At 53.0% G+C, this 22,233-nt stretch overlaps 1 protein-coding gene across 1 annotated transcript in view; it reads left to right on the plus strand.

Moving 5' to 3' along the window:
* Positions 1 to 22,233, plus strand: part of MYH9 (myosin heavy chain 9) — an 89,337-nt gene that overhangs the window by 30,799 nt on the left and 36,305 nt on the right. Inside the window, exons 3-5 of the mRNA XM_081059069.1 lie at positions 4,412 to 4,568; positions 17,887 to 17,914; positions 18,673 to 18,766. Coding sequence (XP_080915195.1) covers positions 4,412 to 4,568; positions 17,887 to 17,914; positions 18,673 to 18,766 — 279 coding nt within the window. The remainder of the gene's footprint in view (positions 1 to 4,411; positions 4,569 to 17,886; positions 17,915 to 18,672; positions 18,767 to 22,233) is intronic.

Genomic DNA, 22,233 nt, shown 5'->3' on the forward strand with positions numbered 1-22,233 from the left:
CCTGGCCTTGGTCCTCAGTCTTGGTGGAGATAAGAAGAGTCAGGCCAGTGTGGTCAGTTCCTTGTCAAAGAGGGGAATGCCGTGACCTGGTTCCCCATCTTCTTCCTCCTGCACTACCCCGTGCCCTCCTCAACCCCCCTCGTCCCCAAACCTGTGGGTGTGGCTTACCTCCTTGGAGATGTGCTTTGAGTAGAGGTAACCACCAAGAGGGAGACTTGAAACGCCAGCCCATCCAACACTTTAGGCTGGTTCCACGCCAGGCTTAGAGTGCGGAGAACAGCACGTGCAAAGGCCCAGAGCATGCAGAAGATAAGGAGCAGACTTTTCTCTTCCCTCTAGCTAGTGGGGCTGGATTTTCAGGAGGACGGCTCATCACTATTATGGAAATGTCAAGAGATGAGCATTTTCCCATCCCCTTCGTAATAGGCTCCAAGCTCTTATGGCCCTAATGTCACAAAGTTCCTTCTAATGTCTCTCCCAACTTCTTCTGTTCAGTGTAAAGATGTTTCCTTCTGGTTTTGTTCTCAGTGAGGAAGAAATATATCTGGTTCTTATTATTTCTAAAACAGCTCGTTATTTAACTATTCTGTTGTGTTCACCCTGGACTCCTTGGTCTTGGAGCTGAATAAAACAGGCCTCACCATTTTTTTTTTTTTGACCCAGAGGAAGAAAACATCTCGAGATCATTATAACCCTCGCATTTTATAGGTGGGAAGACGAAGTCTTGGCCCAAGGAGTTTGCTCATGATCCTATATGTCTGTCCTAAAGGGAGACGCTGGGCTCATCCTATTACGGGGTTGGCGAGCGGCTCCCAGAGAGTCAACCGTTTTATTTTCTGTACAATTTCAGGGGTGATTTCAGCACACGTTTCCCCAGGGTGCTTCCCTTACCCCACTGGACTGGTACTTCTGAGTGCCCGGTAACATGCCGAAGCCCTCTGTTGAGCCATGGGCCGTTTTGGATCGCCTGGCAGTCCTGGCCGGGCCAGACTGTGTTATCTTGCTGACTAATGAACTGGTCTGTGATAGTGAGGTCCTCATTTCCTGCCATTGCTCACCACCCTTTGGGGATGAGCTTGATAAGTCAAGGGCCTATCAACAAGGAGATAACAGAACTGTGTACCTTGAAAAGTCCTTCTGTAGAGACCGGCTTAGCCCAACCTTCTAATAGGGCCGGTGGGAAGCATGGAGGCCTGGAGAGGACTAGGGGCTGACGCAGAGTCACCCAGCAAGGTGTCGGCAGTGCTGAGACTGGAATGCAGGTTTCCCGATTCTCCACCCAGTTACCTCTGTTTCGTGGTGAGAATATTGTCTGGACCAAATTAAGAGCCCCTCCCCCTAGGGGTATTAACCTCTGACATTCAGAACTAGTGACCTGCAAAAAAATGAAGGGCTTTGAGGAAGCATCCCGTCTCCCTGGGCTCAGCCTTTTACTGGTGTCACTGTTCACCGTGGGTCCTGTTAGAGATTTGCTGAGCATGAAACAGGCGGGATGGCCTGCGATCACCGATAACCGTTTGTGGTGGTCTTTCCCTGCCACAAATAGGGGTATTAGTTGTTCAAGCACATTCAATGTTGGTTGCTTCATCTTTTGTCTGAAAGTGTGGGTTTACTCAGTAGGCAGGCATGGTGGGTAGGACCTGAGCTTTTTCTCTAGAACTCTGGCTGGAGGCATCAACTGCCATTTCTGCTCCTAGGCTGTCACCTCCCGTGTGTAGTTCCTCCTGCCTCAGACCAGCTTCCTCCTAAGTGTCGTCACCAGAGGGAAGTTGATTGTCTCTGCAGTTGCCCTAATGGAGGCCCTAGCAGGTGCAGAGCTGTGGGGAGATCAAAGCCACTCAGTGGGGTTGCCTAGGCAGGGGCTGCCCCCCCATTCACAGTCCACCTCTCTGCACACGACGTTCCAAATTGCGACACCAGGAGCCTTTGTGCAGCATGTTTGCCTGGCGTTGTGGGCGTGTGGCTAATTCTATACCACAGCTGCTCTGTCTGTTTCTTCGGGGGGTGAGGCCCTGGGACGGGGCGGTCGGGCACAAAGAGCCTCTGTGGCCTGTGAATGGAGCAGCTTCCTGGCGTGGCCATGTGGGAGCAAAGACTCTTGCTCAGTGTCTCGCCTCCACGAGCATCCAGTGCGGGGCTCCAGTGGAGCCGCCGTCCTCCCACCTGAGCTCCGGCCTCACTCCCCAGGGCTGAGGTTGATCACATCCATCGGATTTGATGGCATTAGCCCAGAGAACTTTGAGACCCTACTGGACTCTCCACAGGACCATTTGCCCACCCGGCTGTCCTAGTAACCTGTGCTAGTAACCGCAGCCCCGTCTGTTGTCACCACCAGCTGTTCCCAAACATCTGGCTCCGTGGCACGCCCTACTTGTGTGGCCATGTGTTCTCAATGCTTTCATTGGGCTGCATTTCCTAGAGTGTGGGTTTTCTCAAACCCCAGGAACAAAGCTCGCGTGTTTCTGAGCTCCTGGGGTGCCCTCGCTGCCCCCAGGCCTTTTGTGTCGTCCCCACCCGATAGTCACAGACAGAAAACAGGAGTCTCGGCTGTACGCCCCTCCTCCCGTCATGCCCGAGCCACAGGGTGCCAACTCTACGTGCAGATGGACCTCTGCTTCAGAGCTTTTCTGGTCCCTTGTAAAAAGAGTAGTTGGAGGGAAAACAAATGACTGATTATCCCAGGAAGGAAGGAAATTCAGGGCCCTGCGTCCCCTCCTCCAAACAGAAGAGGCAACCGAACCCACTTGTTCATGTCCAAACTCAGCTGCGCTTCTGCACGCAGAGCAGTGTATGATGGGGGTCCCTCTGGAGTTCTGTTTTCAGTCTCACTGTTGCCGGGAACGCCCAAGTGCCATAGCCCTTGGCCAGTGCTGGGCAGATCCTTTGTCCTCATGGCTGATTCCTGGGTGGACCCTGTCTGTGGGTTCAGCCACAAGATCCGTTCTCAGTTCTGGCGGGAATGGAGGGGGCAGGGTGGGTAGGGGCTGGGTTAACACATAGTGCAGCCCCTCTGATGTTGGCTGCTATTGGACCGAGGGGTGAAACTGGACAGTGAGAGTGGAGGCCACTTTGTAATGAGGACAGCAAAGATGAGAGAAGCTCAGAGAGCTGGCCTCCATGACCAAGGGGGTCTGCACTGGGGGCATGAGACCCGCTCTGCTCCCAGCTCTGCTGTTAATTGTCTGTGGCTGCAGGTGTGTGTGAATCACGGCGCGCGGCCTCCTTCACCTGCCTTCTGGGCCGATGGTGCGTTTTCCCAGGGAGAGGGGGTGTGGGTTTTCCAGATGCTTAGCTGTATCCCCCAACTGAACACTGTCATCTGGTTGGTCTCGATGGTCTCTCCCCGTTGTTGGGACTCTTATCATTTCTCTTTTGGTGGGCAACAGGGATCTTAGAGGAAAACATAGCAGGAACATTTTAGAAAAAGAATGAGTAGCCACAGGTTAATATGGATTTGCCTGGACTGATCTGTCTATACCATTGCCACCGGAAATTGTCCTCCTGATCTACTTGGAGCTCCCCTCCAGGCTATACTGGGTGCTATGCCAAGCACGTTAGCCGCTCGGTGAGGTGTAGACATCTGCCTGTCCCCATTTTACAGACTAAGACATGGACGGAGAGAGAGGTTAAGAAATCTGTCCTTGTCGGGAGTTGAACTCAGGACACTTGACTCCAGGGTCTGATTTTAACGTGGTCAAGTCAGACTTGGAGTCCTGAGTGTATTTTGGGGTGCCTTGTATGAAGGGTGTTGGGTGTTGATTAATTGGATTTCCCTTAACAGAAGACCTGAGTCTTGGAGAGGGCCCACAGGGGAGATAAAAGTGGTCTTTAAGTTTTTGAGAGATTGTCATGTGAATGTCTCTAGAAGTTTCCAGGGAGGGAGTTGTCTGTTCGTGATCTTCTAGCCCCCAAAAGATCTAGTTGGTTGGTTAAGGAGCACAGTGAGTTCTTCTCAAAGCTGGGAAAATTTAGGCTTGACTATCTCTGAGAGTCCTTCAGGATAGAATACTTGGTGTTTCTACACAGTTTGTTCACTGCAGCTGAATCCTTTTGTCTTTGTGCATCTCACGATGACAAACACATCTCATTGTTCTTGGATCCAAGTTTTGTAACTGGACTTCTGTCCGTGAAGCTTGCCACAGATCTTGCCCGATGCGTACGCTCATCGACAAGCAAAGCTGGCAGCCATCATGCCGTTGGGGGAGGACCCTCCCCGAAAGAGCAGAGATGGTTCCAATGCCCCCACACCTGCAGCAGGGTCGCTGGAGCAGGGCTGGAGAGCGAGGGCTCCAGGGAACACTTTCACATCAGGCTGACAGCCTCCAAGGCTGCAAATACTTTGCCGCCGAGTTTGCATGCCACGGAGAATCAGGCATCCTAACCCATTCACATTTGATGCTCTTCTCTTTAGACGTATTCAGGCCTGTTCTGTGTGGTCATCAATCCTTACAAGAACCTGCCCATCTACTCGGAGGAGATCGTGGATATGTACAAGGGCAAGAAGAGGCATGAGATGCCCCCTCACATCTACGCCATCACCGACACCGCCTACAGGAGTATGATGCAAGGTCAGTGGCCTTCCCCGTGGCTGTCGATGCCTTCCTGGGATGCCTTCCTGGTCGGGGCCGCTCGCTCGTCACAGGGATCCAGTGGCTGGATCCATGCTAATGTGCGCTGTGGGAAGTGACCGCGGGGGTCTGTAAGCCATCGTGTGAGTCAACTCCAGAGGCTGGCAAAGGACTTGTTTAGAGACGCTTTCATTGTTTTCCCAGTTTCTCATTCTTGTCAAGAGCTTCTGCACCGGTCCTCTCATTGCTGGGCCCCTTCTTCTCCTAGTTACTCCCTTTTTTCCTTGGTTTTCACCTCTTTCTTGCTTCTCTGCAGTCTGGAAACACGCTTGAGTTTTTCCCATTGGAAAAAACAGACACAGAGTTTCCTGAATTCTGCACCCACCCCCCTCCAGCTCGTCTCTGCTCTCTGCCCTGTCACAGTGGAGTTTTCTAGAGGAAGTATCTGTGCATGTCTGGCCCCACTACTTCTCCAGACTATCCCACAAAGGTCACCCTCACTTCCGTGTTGGCGCAATCCATTGTACTCATGAGTTGTTCATTTTACTTAACCTCTCCCCAGCATTGGACAATCTCGACCACTCCCTTTCGAAAGCCCTTCCTTCCCGTGAGGTCTGGTTCCCCTAATCTCTGTCCTCCCCATCTACGCGGTTCTCTCCTGTTACTCCCCCTCCCCCACACATCGGTGCTGCTCGACGTCTTGTCCGCTCACTCCAGTATTTTTCTGGGTGGCGGTCCCATCTACTCAAATAGCATCACTTTCTTGCTGAGGCCCGACACACTGTCACCTGATCACTTGCTCCCAACTGCCGTTTTTCCATCCACTCTTTCATCTAAGCCTGGAAGATGGCTCATCTTATGTTCTCTCTCTTTTTCCTCACCCCTTTTCCAAAGCCAGTGAGCACTTTCTATAGATTTTTCTCTCTTCATATTTCTGATCCTCTTGTCCCCGTGGCCCCGCCTTACTTCGTTCAGGCTTCCACAATTTTTTGTCTGCATGATTGCTGTGGTCTCTTTACCTTCACTCTTAATAGAGCCCTCCTCTGTGTTTCCACCAGGCGGTCATCTTTCTAGAAGGCAAATCTGATCCAATCCCTGTTCAAAATCTTGAAAAATCTTGAGAAGATGCCTCATTGCCCCAAAGATAACACTCAAACTCTCTAGCTGCCCATAGTGACCTTTGTAACTGGCCTCCTGCCTCCTCTCCAACTTCCCAGCTACATGGAACTCCTTACGTCTCTAACTGGCCTTTCTGCTTCAAACCACGTACCTGCTCCATCAGCCTGCAATGCCTGGCAAGTCCCTACTCTTTTAAAGTTAAAGACACAACTGAAGCAACACCGCCCCTCAGGGAGGATCTCTGAGCTGGATTTGCATCGGAGCCCTGGTGATACTTTATTCAAATATTTGTTTTTCTCGCCTAGCCATTAGCAGGGCTCACGTTGCCCTTATAGTCTCAGAGCTTAGCCAGGCACCTGGCGTATGGTGCCATTTCCTGTAATTTGGAGTCTAGCCTGACTTCCAGGCAGGGCTGTATGGTCACATCTTCTACTGATAGTGGTTTTTCGTGTCCTATTCCATGTGTATTCTTTCCTTCTGTCAACTTTATAATCAATCTAGGCAGTGATGGTAATGAATTTTGTCGTGTGAACTACCTTGTCTCTGGTTTAGTGGTTTCAAATGGCAGCATGTGGGTCTGTCTTGTACCATACACATAATGCTGTGGAGAAGGTGTTTCATTGCCACGCTTGATGAAGTATGTAGGATGTACAAGTCGGCCTAGCCTTTCGGTTATGTTCACGTCTATCAAAATTCCTTGAGGAAGCCAGCCAGCCTTCTAGTTTTAAAGTAGGAAGCCTTTTTCTTTTTCTTTTTTATTTTTTAGGAAGCCTTTTTCAAAGTGCTAACTCAAGAACTCTGGTGGAAGGACATTCTGTGAGATTCCAGAAGAGCCTGTCCTATCTCTGGCGGCTCTGAGTCAGTTTTCTCCTGACTCTCTCTCTCAATTGACCAGATGCAAGAATCGCATCCTGAGTCATCTTGAGCTCTGCACTGCTGAGTCAGGGCATGCTCCCAACATTTGGGTGCTGGCCTGGAACGAGTGGGCTTTCTTCTCTCTTAGGCGAGCTTTTATGAGAAAAGTAAAGTAACGATGCAAAGCACAGCGCCAGGAGTTATTAGAACTGGACTTCAAGTTGAGGGGCAAAAGTTAGCTCTGTGGGTTGGAGATAATTGGAAAAAAAATAAAAGGAATATGCAGAGGGCGAGAGCTTTCCTCTGTGTTGACCAGGACGTGTTGGCCATAACAGAATGGCCTTGGTAGCAACCGAGGAGCCGCCCTAAATTATGAGGGCAAGCAAGTGGGTATTTTCATCTGTTGGAGACCAGGGGTAGGAAATTCATTTGCAGGCATGGCGGCCTAAGGTCCTGGTGCTTCTTTCTCACGTTCTGTGCAGGTGCTGGGTCCATGTACTTTCTAATCCCCAGTCGGAGAGGTTTTCACTTGCCTTCAGCTTAATGTTGGACTTACGGCAGCGCTTTACCTCCCATGTTGACCGACTGAGGATATTTCCAACCCCCCTCTCGTTGTACACAGTTGACCTGGAAAGCAGTTAGCAACAGGTGTCTTGTTCTTGGGGCGGGAGGAAGTTAATTAACAGAAGTTGCCCCTGTTGTGACAAGATAGTTCACTAGTAAAGAAAGTTCCTGAGAGGAGCTCTTGGTTCTCGCCCTGGGCAGGTTTCAGCAGTGGAGCCTCGGGGTCACAGGCTGTTAGGATGAGCTCCCCTCTTAGCACACAAGGCCCCCGTGGCTTGGCGGCTGGGGGAGGGGTGACAGGTTTATTCACTCACATCTTAAAAGGTACAACCAGACAGTTCCTTTTCTGCTTTTTCTGTAAACAAGAAGTAGAAAAAGATTTCTTCCCTGAGCTGACTGGCTTGTGACATACTAACATTCTGGCAAATAGGGAAGTTGGTGGCTTTGGGGACTTTTATGAAATGAGTTTTTGACCCTTCTTAGGGACCTCCCTTTGTCTTTCATCTCTTGAATGCTCTGGTTTGTTCGTAAGTCCTGATTTATGCCTGTTGTCCTGGAGTTAGTATTACTAGTACCCTCTTTCAATTTCAGAACCATTCTCGTTTGGATGATAAATTATATGATTACTCTAGCTAGGTCAGGGTTTCTCAGATTTGCCACTATTTACATTTCAGGTCAGATAATTCTCTCTTGGGGGGCGAGGTACTTGTCCTTTACATTGTAGGATGTTTAGCAGCATCCTGGCCACTACCCACTACATGCCAGCCCACTCTCCCTCTCCTCTGGTGACAACCAAATATGTCCCCAGACATTGCTACCACATGTTCTCTGGGGGGCACAATTGCTCCCACTTGAGAACCATTGGACTACATTGCAGATTGGTTTTACCCTGAGTGTTGACTCCCATCAATCAGTAGTTGGCTTGCCTAGCCCTGTGTTGGTAAGGATCTCAGTGCCAAGGAATGCTGGGATAGATTAGTGCTGTCTGCCATGGGCACAGGATGGGGCATGGCAGCATATGGTGCCCTGGATTAGGCCATGGAGATAAGAGATAGAAAGTGCTAGAACACCAAGAGTTCTAGTACATTATCCTGGCACTGGAGGCCCTGGCAATCCAGATGGGGAGATGGGACATTTGTTCGCAGAGATCTGTGGCTGTAGCTACCGTGTTTCCCCGAAAATAAGACCTAGCCAGACCTGGTCTTATATTACAGTCATACCTCAGTTTTCGAATGTCTCTGTTGACGAACATTTCGGTTTACGAAGGCCGTAAACCTGGAAGTAAATGCTTTGGTTTTCAAACATGCCTCTGAAGTAAAACATGTCACGTGGCTTCCGCTGAGTGCAAGGTCCTGAGGCCAAGCTGTCGGCTGTTTTCGAACATTTCAGAACTCCAGTGGTCTTCCGGAACAGATTACGTTTGAAAATCGAGGTACCTTTGAATATTGTGTAAGGCCCGGTCTTATGTTATATTAAAATAAGACCAGGTCTTCTATTAATTTTTGCTCCAAAAGATGCATTAGAGCTGATGGTCCGGCTCGGTCTTAGTTTCGGGGAAACACAGTATGTAACAAGACTAGTTGTTACCTACACCTGGTGCCAACACAACTGCAGCAGGTGTCTTGGGAGTTCAGAGGTGAAGGTGTGGCCACTGAGGCCTGGGCTGGCCGGAAAGGTGCCGTGGTGGTCAGATCCTGTGGAAAGGGCTGGCAAGTGTGTGTCAATAAGTGGTTACAGTGCAGGCCAGTTGTACCCGGCACAGTTTTGTTTGTTGTTTTAATCCTCAGCCTTGGGTTTAATTAAAATTGTGGTGACATAGTTGGTTCACCCTCCCAACCTTGGCTTTCCCGTTTGGTTAATTTGTTGTCATGGACCTTAATGGGTCTTCCTGTCTTGGGGATTGAACTGAGTCTTAGGATTCTGTAACGTGCTGAAGGCTTTGAATTGTCTGAGGCTGGGAGGCTGAGGGAGCATAAACTCTGTGGTTTTCCTTGCTAGGTAGACATCAGCCCTCGTCGGGAACAGGGATTGTCCCGGGCAGGTACAAGGGGGCTGCCTGTGGAATGTGGGGGAAGCAGCACATGGTCTGTAAAAGGTGTGACTGGGCCGGGAAGTGACTCTCCTGGCTTCCTGCGGGGCCAGGCCTTCTGGGTCTCCCTCTGGGGACAAGAAAGTGTATGTTCTTATAGAAATGGCCAGTTATAAAATTTGACTTGAGCCCACTTATCTCCTGACTAAGAGCAAGAAAAAAAAATACTCTTCTGTGTTAATTAGTTAGAATGCCAGGTTCGGTTCACTTTCAGTGGCTTTCTGGTATTTTAATGAGCTCCCAGGCTTCTGGGGGAGTGGCAGCAGGGCCTGCTTTCCTTCCAGGCCTTAATGCACCCAAGAGCTATTTAACCCTTAGCTCTGTGCTAATCCTACCTCTGCTTCTCAGCGGAAGCTGCCCCAGAAGTGGGCAGTTGTCCCCGCGCCGTTGCTCAAAGTGCCCCGTGAGTGTCCACATTTCTCTCCGTGGTTGCCTAACCCTTTTGGGTAAATAAGGAAGGGTAGAATTTTAGCGCTGTCTTCACATCTGAGTATGACCCTTCTAATTCCCAGGAAAAGGGACAGGCCCAGAAATGTTAACGGACGTGGCCCAAGGCCTTAAGAGAGCGCCTGGAACCAGGGTCTCCTGACCTGCCCTGGTGCCCATCCCCCACGGGTGTTGTTCTGTTGTCCCTCGTTGCTCTCCTGGTGTGTGGGGAGGAATTCTGTCTGGCCCGCTGGTTTGGAGGAGAAGAGGCCCTCCTTCCCCTCTCTCCACATTCTTCCTGCCCTGGTGCTCCCGTGGAGCTGTCTGCTTTCCAAGGTCTTTGCGAGGAAGAGTGCTGTGTTAGTGAGAGCCTGGGAAATGCTTCGAGGGTACAGTAAAGCATGACTTTGAACAGACTCAGCCGGCCAGGCGGCTGAGAAAGCCCCAGATATGATGACTCCACTTCAGCAGGAATGTGCCAGCCAGGAGGCTCGGGCCTGCCAGTGAGCCTGACCAGCCACTGGCTCACAAAGGCCCGCTGTCTGCAGGGAGGTCTGAGCCGGGCCGTCCGCCCGTGTGCAGGGGAGGTCGCGTCGGCTTCCCCCAGGGCTGTGCTCTGTGCCCGCACGTGGTACCCGTGGGAGCTGAGGACCTATTTGCTAGTCGTAACCCAGCCTGGAGGAGGGGTCAAGGGCCAGTCTGGAGAGTCAGGTAAATAAACTTCAGGAAGAGAGTGAGCGTCCAGGATACAGGGGCACCCCATGTAGCCTTGAGGGTGCTGGGTAGCGAGGGGCTTTGATAATGACATAGCCTTCTGTGATACGTCACCAAAAAGGGTCTTAGCTTTAGGGAGAAACTGGCCGTGTGAACAGGAGTGTGGTGTGGAGAAGAGAGCACGGGATTTGGGCTGGACTTGAATCGGAGTCTGACTCTGTCACTTCTGATCGTGACCGGGGTCCGACAAGTCCACTTACTCTGACTGGGCTTTGTTTTCTCATCTACCTCCTGGGCTTAATAAAACGTACTTGGCTAGGTTATTATAAGAATGAAACAAGGCACCTGGCCTTGGTAAGTGCCCCTGAGAAGGTAGCAAGAGGAGTCTGACAATGCAGGTTCTGAATTGTCCCCGTCTGCAAATCACGTGTTCCTTTCAGTCCACGCTCCCACTGCTCATGAAGGTGATAACCAGACGCTTCCTCCGGCGGGTCTCTAACTCTCCTCAGAGAGCGTCCTCTGAGAGAGTTCAGGCTCTGGGTAGCAGCACGCACAGGAAGTGACTTGTCAAAGCTGCCTTCCCTGCAGCGACCATGTAAGACACAAGCGTGTGCCAGCAGACACGGTCTCCAACTTGTCTGATCTTGTCCATGGACCTGGAGCGGGCAGCGGGAGGCCTTTGGGTCGACGTGGCCTCAGTGGGACTTTAGGAGAATGTCCTGCGTGCTCTGGAGATGATTCTTAGCATTACTGGACAGCGTCCTCTGTTGATAGACTGGTAGGGAAACAGAGGCTCTGTGACAAGCAGCCCCAGACCCACCCCCCAAACTCCAGAGCCCGGATCAGGAGGCGCTTTCCTAGGGCCGACCCAGGAGGCTGCTTTGTCATGCCGCCCAGAAGGCAAGACCAGCCCCCGGAATGAGGCTGCTTAATTATAATGTGGTCATGCTTGTCAGTCTCATTTCTATAAAATGGTTTTTCTGGAAGAGGAATTTGTGCTTAATGGGTCCTTTTCAAGAATTCAGCTTTGGGCTTGTTTTTTTTTGGTTTTGTTTTTAATTCAACCCAACAGGCCCACTGTGCTTTTCTCTGGGCTGGCAGAAGTGGGAGATAAGAAAGAAGTGCCCTCTTAGAACCCAAAACTTTGGGGGTGGTTGAAAACTTGGCCCATGTCTCTTGTTACTGCTACCCCAAAACAAACAACAAAAACTCACCTGCGAAGTGTAATGGCTGAGCTGCTCTGGATTTTCACCCTCCCTGATGCGTTCCTTTCGCGGCCTGGTGCACGCTGCTTACCGGCCCATGTTTCCTGTTCTCTCAAGTTCTGGCTCTGAGACTCCAGGAGGGTCGTGTTGTGTGCAGGATGTCAGGGCCGCGTTTGGAGAACAGGGTCACTTTCCTCCCTCTGCCCGATTTCTGGAACTAGGCTATCAGATGAGATAAAAAATAAGTTCCTAAAACTAAAGAGAGAAAAGAGAGCTGAAAGTTGCAGGGGTAAAAGTCAGGATTCTGTAAGTGGCTTCTGTAAAATTCTTCTAGTCTTGACCAAAGCTCTGGCCCCGTGTCCCCCTTTGTAATAAACTCTGAGGACGCAAGGTGTTCTTTTGACAAACGAGCAGTGCTGGTTGAGGCTTAGGCTGTCTTTCCAACCGGGCTTTGTGACTCTTGATGAAGCTCTTGTTTCTCAAGCCGGGTCACAGATGCAGTAGAGCGGAGGTCTAAGCTGAAAACCAAGGAAGGAAGCCATGCGTGCTCCGGAAGCAAATTCCGGCTAAAAGTCGCCAACACGCCTTTCATTTCATTTCATTGCCCCTTCTCCAAGGCAACTGGAGCCCCTGGCTTCTTCAGGAAGCGTCTTCTCGTGCCATTATTGTTCATCTAGAGTGAAAGTTCCTGCTCTTCTCCAGCAACGCTGACCCAACTCATCAAAGGGGCATTTGCAAAGCCCATTGTTCTGTTTGCAGGCCTCCAGCGGGAGCCAAGGTTGTCCTGAGCTGGCCTGGCCCTGAGCTCGCCTGGCCGCGTCTGTCTCCTTCCCTGTTACCTGGCCGGTTGTCCTCCCCTCCTGCGCTCCCCTGTCTCCCTGACTGAGAGCCCCGCCCTCTGCAGACCTGTGATCCCAGCCTTAGTCCTCTCTGCGTGGGACTCAGCCAGGGTGCCTCCTGTCTTGTCTTTTCCCCAAGGGGAATGTTGAAGAGCTGGGCAGAACTGACCTCAGGGTATCAGGTCCCTCCCCACTCCCCCGTCCTGGTGGCATTTGCTGGGGCCATCAGCACTCACACGTAGGGTTTGAATTTCCCTCCACCCTGACAAACCTGTCAGAGCTGCCTCAGTAGCCTCCCCACACAGGGAACATTCTCGCTCCTAGCCCCGCCCATGGGAAAGGTGGATAAACAACCAGCCGTGGTTTCTGGCAGGTTTGCCTGTGCCCTGGGAGCTCACCGGTGTGAGCTGCTGGATGCCTTTTGGCTGGGAGACATTGGGGCCTCGTTTGCCCTCCGACATAATGAAAGCTAAGATCAGTCCCTTAGGCTTCTTTCTAATTATCAAGGGTGCCTGTTGGGGAGGGCTGCCCGTTCTCTGCCTCCTGTAACTGGGGCCTTGGGCCTCCTCAGCGGAGTTTAGACCACAGCCCTACTTGCAGCAGCGCATGGGTGCAGGCACTGGGCCAAGTCCGGCTGGCTTCTGGCTTGGGTTGCCGCCGACTGAGCGTCTCCCTGTGCACGGCCTGCCTTGTGCCTTGGAGAGAACGTTACTGGTGACCACGTTGTGTGCTGGGGGTGGCAGGCTGCCTGCCAGCAGCTTCATGACACCGGCCCTCGAGGCCCAGCATCCACCTACAGCCTCAGCTAACACGGAGCATTATTTTGTACCTGCTTTTTCTCACCTCCCTGCTTTCCAAGTGCTTGTAACCCAAGCTCGTGAATTGGGCTGGCCTTGGAGAAAGGAGCAGACAGCTTGTAAGGCCCCATGTGACACTGGGTGTGGATGGCCCGTTCTGTGCGGCACTGGGGCAGCGCTGCAGGTGGCACAGCACCCTGCCCTGAGGAGCGCTGTGTGGAAGCCCTTGGTATCCAGAGGTTTGGGTTCTTGGCCCAGCATGTGTGACTTTGATCAAGTAATCGGGTTCCTCCTGACCTCTAGATACCGCTGATCGAACCAGGCGCTCTCTAGAGCCTTCCTAGCCCCCAGGTTCTGAGCTCGAACCCATAGGTCTTTCCACATCTTATACTTGGTTTTGGCCCAAGTGCACTGGTACTTTGGCCTGTTGAGATCCTGAAGCTGTCCATGAGAGGCCCTTGGGAGAAGTAACTCTAGGCAGGAGTTTGCTGCCTGTCCCGGGCCACAAGGAGCAGGGATTCCCACAGTGAGCCACCCAGGCGTCTGCTCTGCCGTTGTCGTGAAAGACAGAGCCCTTTGGTGGTGGAAGGTTTCAGGCCTGTTTGTCTTGGGTCATCCTGTCAGGCTCACCCCATGCAGGCGTGTTGCCCAACCTGAAACGGCCCTTTGCAGTCGTTTTTTTCTTGTTCTCAAGAAACCTGGTTGACCTGAAGATGGGTCTTGGGAACAGGGCGCCCTTCCCGCCGTGTGCCCAGAGAGTGCAGCTCTGTCTGAACCTCAGGAGGCGTTATCTCAGCCAGCACTCCGATGAGTCAGTCCCCGATCTCTTCCTTCTGTACTTCCTGTCGGGGCTGATGTCACTACTGTGTGAGCCTCGTGGCCTTTTATGGACAAAGAAAGACAAAGAAAGAATCGGCAGCTCCTCTCACAGAGGAAGTGAGTGATAAGGCCCCAAGCAGAAGGCTGCACCTGGGGTGAAATACCTGTGGTCAGGTGTTCCCTCCTCCCCCTGAGCTGGGGCCTTCTGAGTTAGCTGGGAACACCTGTCCATTTGGAGCTCTGCTTCATCTCGGAAAGGCCTCCGGGCATCTGGGGTTTCAAATCAAATCAGGAGAGGGAATGGCCTCTTCACTGAGTACGGAACTTAAAACCTTTCTTGTTCTGAGGAAGGTGAGCAGTGGAGAGCTGGAGGTGCAGAGGGCTCAGCGTTTCCAAGCACCTGTGCTGTGCCTGTTCCTCAGGCACGCCCTCCCTTCAGTCGTGGGAGTGGCCCTGCCAGGGAGGCCTGCCCTCTATTCCCCAGAGGCCCAGGAGCCAGGCATCACGAGGGGGAGTGCGGAGTGAGGGCTGGAACCTCAGCTCTGGAGCAGGCAGCCCATGGCTCTCTCCCTTTCGTCTGCTCCAGACACGTGGACCAGTGGTTGTCCACGTGTGCTCTGAGGAACCCTGTCTCCACCACCTAAGCAGCTCTGGTTTTTGTCTCCTGCTTCATATTGGGGATTCGGGAAGATTTTATCTGAGGAAAGGCTGCTGTTTATTTTAAAAGCATTGAAAACCACAGCAGAGAGTCATGGTCTTGGCTGTACCCGCACCCGTAGCGAAGTAGAGCCTGGGCGGAGGGTTCGGGCTCCGAGGTTAGGTGAAGGGCCTCCATCCCGGCGGGGAGCCTGTTTCCCAGAACAGGGTTGTCTCTGGAGGGTGCATTCCCCTGGTCCGGCCTGCAGGGTTCCTGTCTGTTTGTCTGTCTCCTCCGGTGTGGAGGAAGGAAGGGCGTTTTCAAATGAGCCTGCAGTCCATATGGGTCCAAATAAGGACTTGAGCCAAAACAGTGGAATGGGCTGGACTCTTGCGTGTCTGATGTCGTGAGAGGACTGTGTAGGGAAGGGCTTACGGAGTGAGTGATAAGGGGGTCTAGAATGCATCAGGGGTCTGGCAGGGGAAACTGAGGCGGAGAGCCGATGGGTGAGAATTCTAACCATTCCCCTGCCCAGAAGAGATGCGTCTGAGCTCGGGAACAGAACAGGTGTGAGAGGCGGCTTATGCGAAACAGAGCAATGCCTGCCCTGTGCCTCCTAAGGTTACTGTGAGGCCACAGGGTAACAGACCCAAACCTACTGTAAAGAAAGCTCTTTCCGGATGAAAGGCGCCATGGTGTCATTCATCGCTGGCAGGTGGATTTGGGGCGCCAGCTGGTGGGGACAAGAGGTGAGGCTCCCATCAGTTCTCTTGGCAAAAGCATGAAGGTTCTGGCAAAGCGAATCAGGCCTTCTTTAGTGAAAAATGGAAGTTTCGAAGTATTTCCTTTTAGGCTGTGTTGACAGTGCTATCTTGGCTTCAGGAATTAGAGGTGGAAGGTCAGAGGAGAGGAGGGGCTGGGGGTGGAGGTTACATAACGAATCTGCTCTGGAATTAGAATCTGAAGTGTGTACAGGCCTGTGTGCCTCTCTGTATACACGTCCCTGGGTGTGCACATGTGTGTGTGCCTGTGCCCGTCCATGCCGTGTCTGTGTTTCTCCGTGTGCGTGTACCCATGCGTGCGTGCGTCCAGGTCGCTTGTCCTTGTGTGTGCACGTGCCCGTGTGTGTGCCCACACGTGTGTGTTTGGGGGCTCTGCTTCCTGTTGTTCAGCAGCTCAGCATCTGACTCCTTTTCACACAATTAGAGGAATTCCAGCCATCCCAGCGACAGTTCTGGGAAAACGGTTCCTTCTGGAAGGGATGGGAATGTTTCCTTTTACGGTAGTGTCAGCCGCGGCTGCCCCGGCCCTTGCCAGCACGTGCAGGTACAGTCTTGCCCGCTTGGGAGCGATGACTAAACACGTCTGCAGGCGGGGCCGGCCCAGGAAGGTGCAGTGAGGCTGGGGCCCTGGGTCACCCTGTTTGTCCCAGATCCTGTCGGTCCCCAAACTGCGCTGAGGGGAAGGCAGTGGGACTGCGCGTCCGCCCAGCCTTCATTCCTGTGCTTCCTTCCCTCTGCTTTCTGCTTGTCTCGTCCAGACTGTCTCAGCCCTGGCTGCGGCCATGAAGGACTCTGCTATGTGGGAAAGTCGCGACGGGGGCAGCACGGTTGCCCCTCTGGGCCCTGCTCTGAGCGGCTGCACGGTGGGCGGGAGGGGTTTGTGTGAAGACGAGTTCCCTTCGCACTGCCTCCCCATTATTTCTTAGGGAGGTGGGGGCTGCAAAAGAGGGCAGGGCAGCTGCGTCAGTTTTAGTTGCCCCCACCCCAACTCCCTCCTTCCCTCCCGAGTGACCCGCAGGTGGGAGAAGACCTGGTAGTAAATACCCAGCCCTGGGTGCTGTGAGATCAGGTCCCCGCAGGCTCACCTTGCCGAGAGGCAGGTGACAGAGCCTGTGTCTGCAAATCCCTCTCCTGAGACCACGCACACAGGGAGCCACGAGTCACCCTCCTGGGGCCTGTCCTGGGCGTCTGGCTGGGCTGTGGAAGCCAGGGTGTCTTCTGGTGGCCAGCGTCGGTTTCTGTCCAGAACCAGGGCCACTGCCAGCCACTGGCACTCGTGTTGCCCTGGCAGTGCCGCTACCACCCACCCGTCAGGGCGACTTCCTGATGGGCAGTAAACAGGCAGCAGCCTTTTGTGGACTGCATTGTTTACAGGTACCATGCGGGTCCGTTTATGTGTTATTTCTGTTCTTCAAACTAATCCTGCCAGGGGGTTAGAAGCATATTTACTTTATGGATAAGGAAACAGAAACTGGGGAATTAAATACCTCTCTACAGCTCAAATATTAGTTACCAGTAAGGAGCCCAATCCTGGATTCAGGCTGGACTTCAAGTGGGCTGCAGGGTGTTACATGGGGTGGGATGAAAAGGGGGGGAAAATGAGTTTGTATTTTCAGCTGTTGCTGAAAATTAGACATTGACACAGGTCAGCCCAAAAGTCGTAAAGCATTTCTGTCAAACTTAGCTTGCACAGTGGGGGTATTTCTGTTCCTCCTGGATCCAAGGGGAGTGAGTTCACAGAGCTGGGGGTAGGTGCCCAAAGTTCCCGACAGTCCTGCCTGGAGACCAACTGGTCAACTACACTGGTCCGAAACTGTGATTCTGACGAGCTTCAGAAACTGTGATTCTGACAAGCTGTCTTTAAACTAACGTTACTGAGTTTTTTCCACGTCACCACACTGGTGCTTTCGTGCATGTTATTTACGCCTGTGCTATTAGCCCCCATCCCAGCAGGAGGCTGGGCTCCAGGAGGCTGGGCATGTGGCCAGGGCAGCTTCTTGCTCCACGGCTGGCCCATTATAAAGCCAGCCTTATCTGCCACTCCCCTCACCCAGCCTCTTAACTGATGCTCCTCGCTTAAAGGGGGACAGTATTTAAAACACCTGCTACAGGCCTGCTGAATAGCCCGAACCCCCTGCTATAAACACATAGGGTCAGGTAGACTCCTGGAGAGCTTTACACAGATTGACTTTCTCAGAGGTGGGAGAGACAGAACTATTCCTGGTGTCACGGGAAAGGTAGGCTGGCAGGCAGCTCCTGGAGGAGGGAGCAGCTGCCTGGTGGTGCTGCCACCTAGGAATGGCCCTCCTCGGAGTGAGGTGTCGGGCCAGCAGGTGCTGGCCTGGTGTGGCGGGTCCCCTGCACAACCAGCGTTCCAGGCTCTCCCTCCTGGGAAACAGGCCGCTCTTCAGAAGCCAGAGTGGGAGGCTTTCACATGTAGTGGAAGTTAATGCGATGTGTCCTTTGTTTCAGACCGAGAGGACCAGTCCATTTTGTGCACGTAAGTGTTTCTGTCAGGGTGGTGGGGCCGGGTGTCCCCCTAATCCGCTCTTCCCCTTGAGGAACCCTATCAAAACTGAGCTTGATGAGTTCGGGCCCCACTTCATGCCCTGCCCCTCCCCTCAAGGGATGGGCTACTCAGGCGTCCCAAGCATGAATGAGCTTTATTTCATGGGCAAAGATTTAAATGCCTTCCTTAAAGGAGCCGGTGGGCAGTGGGGTGGGTTTCTAGTGGGGAAAAGCAAGAGTTTCCTCAGCAGAGCGCAGGTGGCAACTGCGGGCCCCTCCAGAACGCATTCCTTCTGGCTCTGAGCATGGTTTTTTTACCTGGATTGCCGTGGACGCTGGGCCTCCCACCCTCACCCTCTGACTTAACAAGGAGATAGATAAACCCCGTTGCTGACGGAGTTAGTGGTACAGAGCGTTCCTTCAAGTGCAGTTTCGAAGGAACACGTATAAGTGCCTTTGACCCCTGAGTTCACAGCTGCCGTAAGTGATTCCTAAGACATTTGGATACAAAGGCTGCCAAGGGCTCTGGGCCAGCACTGGCTGTAAGTTTACTGTCAGGCCTCTTCAGGGCCATGGGAAGTGGCCCGAGTGCATGAGGATTCCAGCACTAGCTGGTCCGCTTTGCCACCAGGTGTGGGGCCTCTCACTGGGGCTCAGCAGAATGGTGGGCAGTAGAGCCTGCAGTGGGGAGGGGGACGCTTCAAGGATTTGGCCACGTCTCCCTGAGAACTTCCTTGGCTCTCTTGGCAGGGGTGAGTCTGGAGCTGGCAAGACAGAGAACACCAAGAAAGTCATTCAGTACCTGGCTCATGTGGCCTCCTCCCACAAGAGCAAGAAGGACCAGGTGAGTGTGGGCCTCCCTCCCCGCGAGGACGAGCGTGATTCATGGCTTGGCTTAAATGAGAGCGTTCGGGGAACGAAGCAGAGGCTGGGCCCGCTTTCGTTGGGGCTGCAGCGTGGCTGTCTTGGGAGTGGGTCTGGTGGTAGCCATCCCATTTCTCCTTGAGCCTCCCAACTTTCTGAGTTGCTATGGAAACGAGACCACTGGGGGCTCTGTGCAGCAGCGCTCCTGGTGTTTGCAGCTAATTGCTGTGTGGCCTCCACCTCTGAGGTCGGAAGAGAGATTCCAAAACTTGGTTCTCAAGCTTTGGAGACTTGCAGGACCTCGGCAGGCCTCCATTTGACTCCCTGCTTCTCTTCCCTGCTGTTGAAATGCCTCTGGGTGGACAGCCCCCTAGCGAAGAGAGAAAGGGCAATCGGAAAGCCTTCTCACGTCCCTTTTTCTCCCCTCTCCCTCTTGGTGGATTGTGGTGGACCTCAGCAGTGTCCTCGCTAGGTGAGCTGCACGTTTACTGCACGTTCTGCACCAGGAATGCGTGTTTTGATCATCGTGTGCCCTTGAATTATGTATTTTTTTCTAAGCAGCTTTTCACTCTACACCATTGTCACTTTCTGCGCCTAGAACTGTTCTCGTAGGCTCGGCTCACTGACTGTCTTGGGAGGAGGAGGGGGGCTGGGTGTGACACACAGTGACCTCTCGTGCACTCTGAAATGACAACTCCTGCAGAATGGTTACGGATCTCCTCACCTAGCTGTTCTCAGAAACTCCGGTCCTGCCCAGAATTCCCCATGCACATAGCAGCTGTCGTGCTCGGGGCAGAACCCTGACCGAGGCACAGTGGGTGGGGAATCTGCTTTCCCGGAACCCCACACACTCAGTGCTCTAGACCCGATGGAGATGGCCGGCCCCTCATCTACCACCACTGTGCTGTTCCCAAGCAGTGCCCAGAAGGCCCCCATTGGACTTCCCAGAGTTGGGGGTGATTGGTCAGAAGCATGCCTGTGTAGTGGTCTCTCTCTGTCTCTCTCAAGCACACACTCTTAAATTTCCCTGCGGAATCTAAATGTCCGTGGTGTCCCCTCAAGCTGCCAGGGGGAACTGAGTCATCTGGGTGGCTCCCCCTTACAGGGGTGCTGTGTGCAGCTCATATAAGTAAGTAGCGGTGTGTGTCTCTTTGCATGCAGACCTGGGGCGTGTCCTACAGAATGTCCTAATGAGCACAGTCTTCTGGAATGGAACCAAAAGTAATTTTTTATGTGCCACATTTCTTAAGCCATTCGGAATCTTTTTCCATGGGGCGTCTGGAGTTATATTTAGAAACTAATAAAGTTTCTTTTGCTCCCTCTCTCCACACCCCATTTTCCATTCTTTTTAGGAAGCCTATTTTAAAAACAGGGCTGTGAGGTTAGGAGTTCTCTAGCTGTGGTTTTCCATCTCTGAATTTGCAGTAAAATCCATTTCCCAACTATTTATTGGATGCCTAGTATGTGCCTGGATCTCTGGAAGGTGACCTTGGAGTCCCTGCCGAGATAGGAGCACAGTTACAGACCCATTGCCTTATTTCTGGGGCTCCATCTGTAGAGGGGAAGGCAGGCCCCCCACATTCAGACAAGATGGCATGTGGCAGGGGGTGTGGGAAGTGGGAGCAAACTTGTTACATCCTCTTTCTCAGGCTGCTGTGTGTGGTGGGTCCCTGTTGCTGGCTGTGTCCAGGGCTGCCTTTGGTTTCCGGTCGCTGCTCAGGCCCTCCTCAGGCGCTCCCGTTACAAAGGCTATTGATGGGGTTGGTTGATTTCCTGCCTTAAGCTGTACAGTGATTTCCCACACACAGCTGGACCATGAGACACTCTTGAACTTGGTTTACTGCTCTTGTATTCTGAGGCCTGTCATGGCATGCTGTGGCAAAGAGCGCTCTCTTCCCCTTGCAGCAACTCAGTTGCTCACCCCAGACCGCCTGCGGGGACGTCCCAGACCTCACCTTGCTGTGGGAAGACTGGGCTTTGGCAGGGCCGCAGGTTGGCAGAGCAGAACTTGGGCAAAGGAACTTCCCAGGTGGTTGTAGCCCACTGTCAGAAACACCACCCAGTGAAGCCCTTCAGAAACCGGATTGGGATTTTCAAACTTCATGAGCACACTCTGCCTACAGAACCTCATAATTTCATATTATGCAAATTCCATTGAAAAATAAGACGCCTCTGAACCCAAGTAGGCATCAGTAAAGAAAAACCCCTAGATTAGTCATCACCACTGTCAGCAGGGAGCTGGGCTCTGGAATCCCAAATGGTTGTGCCCGTTGGTCTGGCAGTCCTGCGTCCCGTGGCAACAGCCTGTGGTCCCGGGACAGAGGTCTCAGCTTTGCCTCTAAGCCAGGGCAGTGGCAGGCTCGGTCAGGGCCCCGCTCCCATCTGTCTGCCGGAATGGGAGTAGCTCAGCCAGCCCGGCCGCCTGGCCTGTGTTTGGAGAGGAATGTTTGCGTGGGTGTGGAAGGAGCACTCATCCAGATCTGGCCCCGTGGGCTGCCTTGCTGACTTCCAGGCCCACCCTAGCCCCGGGGGTGGCAACCCAGTGCCCTGTGACCACTGGTGCCAGGAGAGCCTCCTTTGTGGGTGTTTGACCCCTGCCCCTTGACCCGGCTGCTCTGACCCTCCACCAAGATATATGGTCGGAGATGAAAGACTCCCCCAGCTCAGGGGCTGGGGGCAAAGGGGTGGCGGATATGTTGGGCCCTGTCCGGTCTCTGGTGGACTTCCTGCATCCTCGGTGCTCTGCAGACACATCTCGTCTGCGGCAGGTGTGCCTGGAAGGCTGTGGTCCATGACTCTCCTGCTTCTACTAGCCTTCCTTTTCATCACTCAGGCAGCCTTTATTCCTGTAAAATCCTGGCTTGCCTCCAGCCTTGCTAATAAATACAGAACCCTGCCTGGCCCTTATGCGATCTTCTTTCCCCCTGGAGGGTACCCAGGTATGAAGGTGAACGAGCTCTGTATTTTCCTCAGCCAGTGTCAGTTATTGTCTGGTGTGCTGGGAGGACAATGGCTGCTTCCGAGGTTGATCTGACCTGACAGGTAGTGCCCCAAAGTGGGGCTAGGGCAGGGCGGGAGAATGGCAGTGACTGACAGGCGTTGGTAGAAGACTTGAAATCGAATTCCTGCTTTGCTGGCTGACAGCTACATAGCCTCAGGCAGATCATTCCCCTTCCCTGAACCTCAGTTTTCTGTGAAGTAGGGTTCCCTGTTTTGCTTACCCTGGGGATCATGAGTACCCAGGCATGGGGTGTGCTTTGTCAACCACAAAGCATCGTGAGACCACAAGCAGGGTGTATCGGTGTTACTGAGAAACAGTTTGGAAGCCACAGTGGGCCTTGTCGATGCCATGCTCAGGTACCTGCTGTGCTGGGAGCAGGTGTGGGGGGTGGCAGGACGGGACCAGCAAGGGACACGCAGTGTTTGTTAGGACACGGATGAGATGAG

Source organism: Rhinolophus hipposideros (assembly GCF_964194185.1).
Source record: "Rhinolophus hipposideros genome assembly, chromosome: 9".
Lineage (NCBI taxonomy): Eukaryota > Metazoa > Chordata > Mammalia > Chiroptera > Rhinolophidae > Rhinolophus > Rhinolophus hipposideros.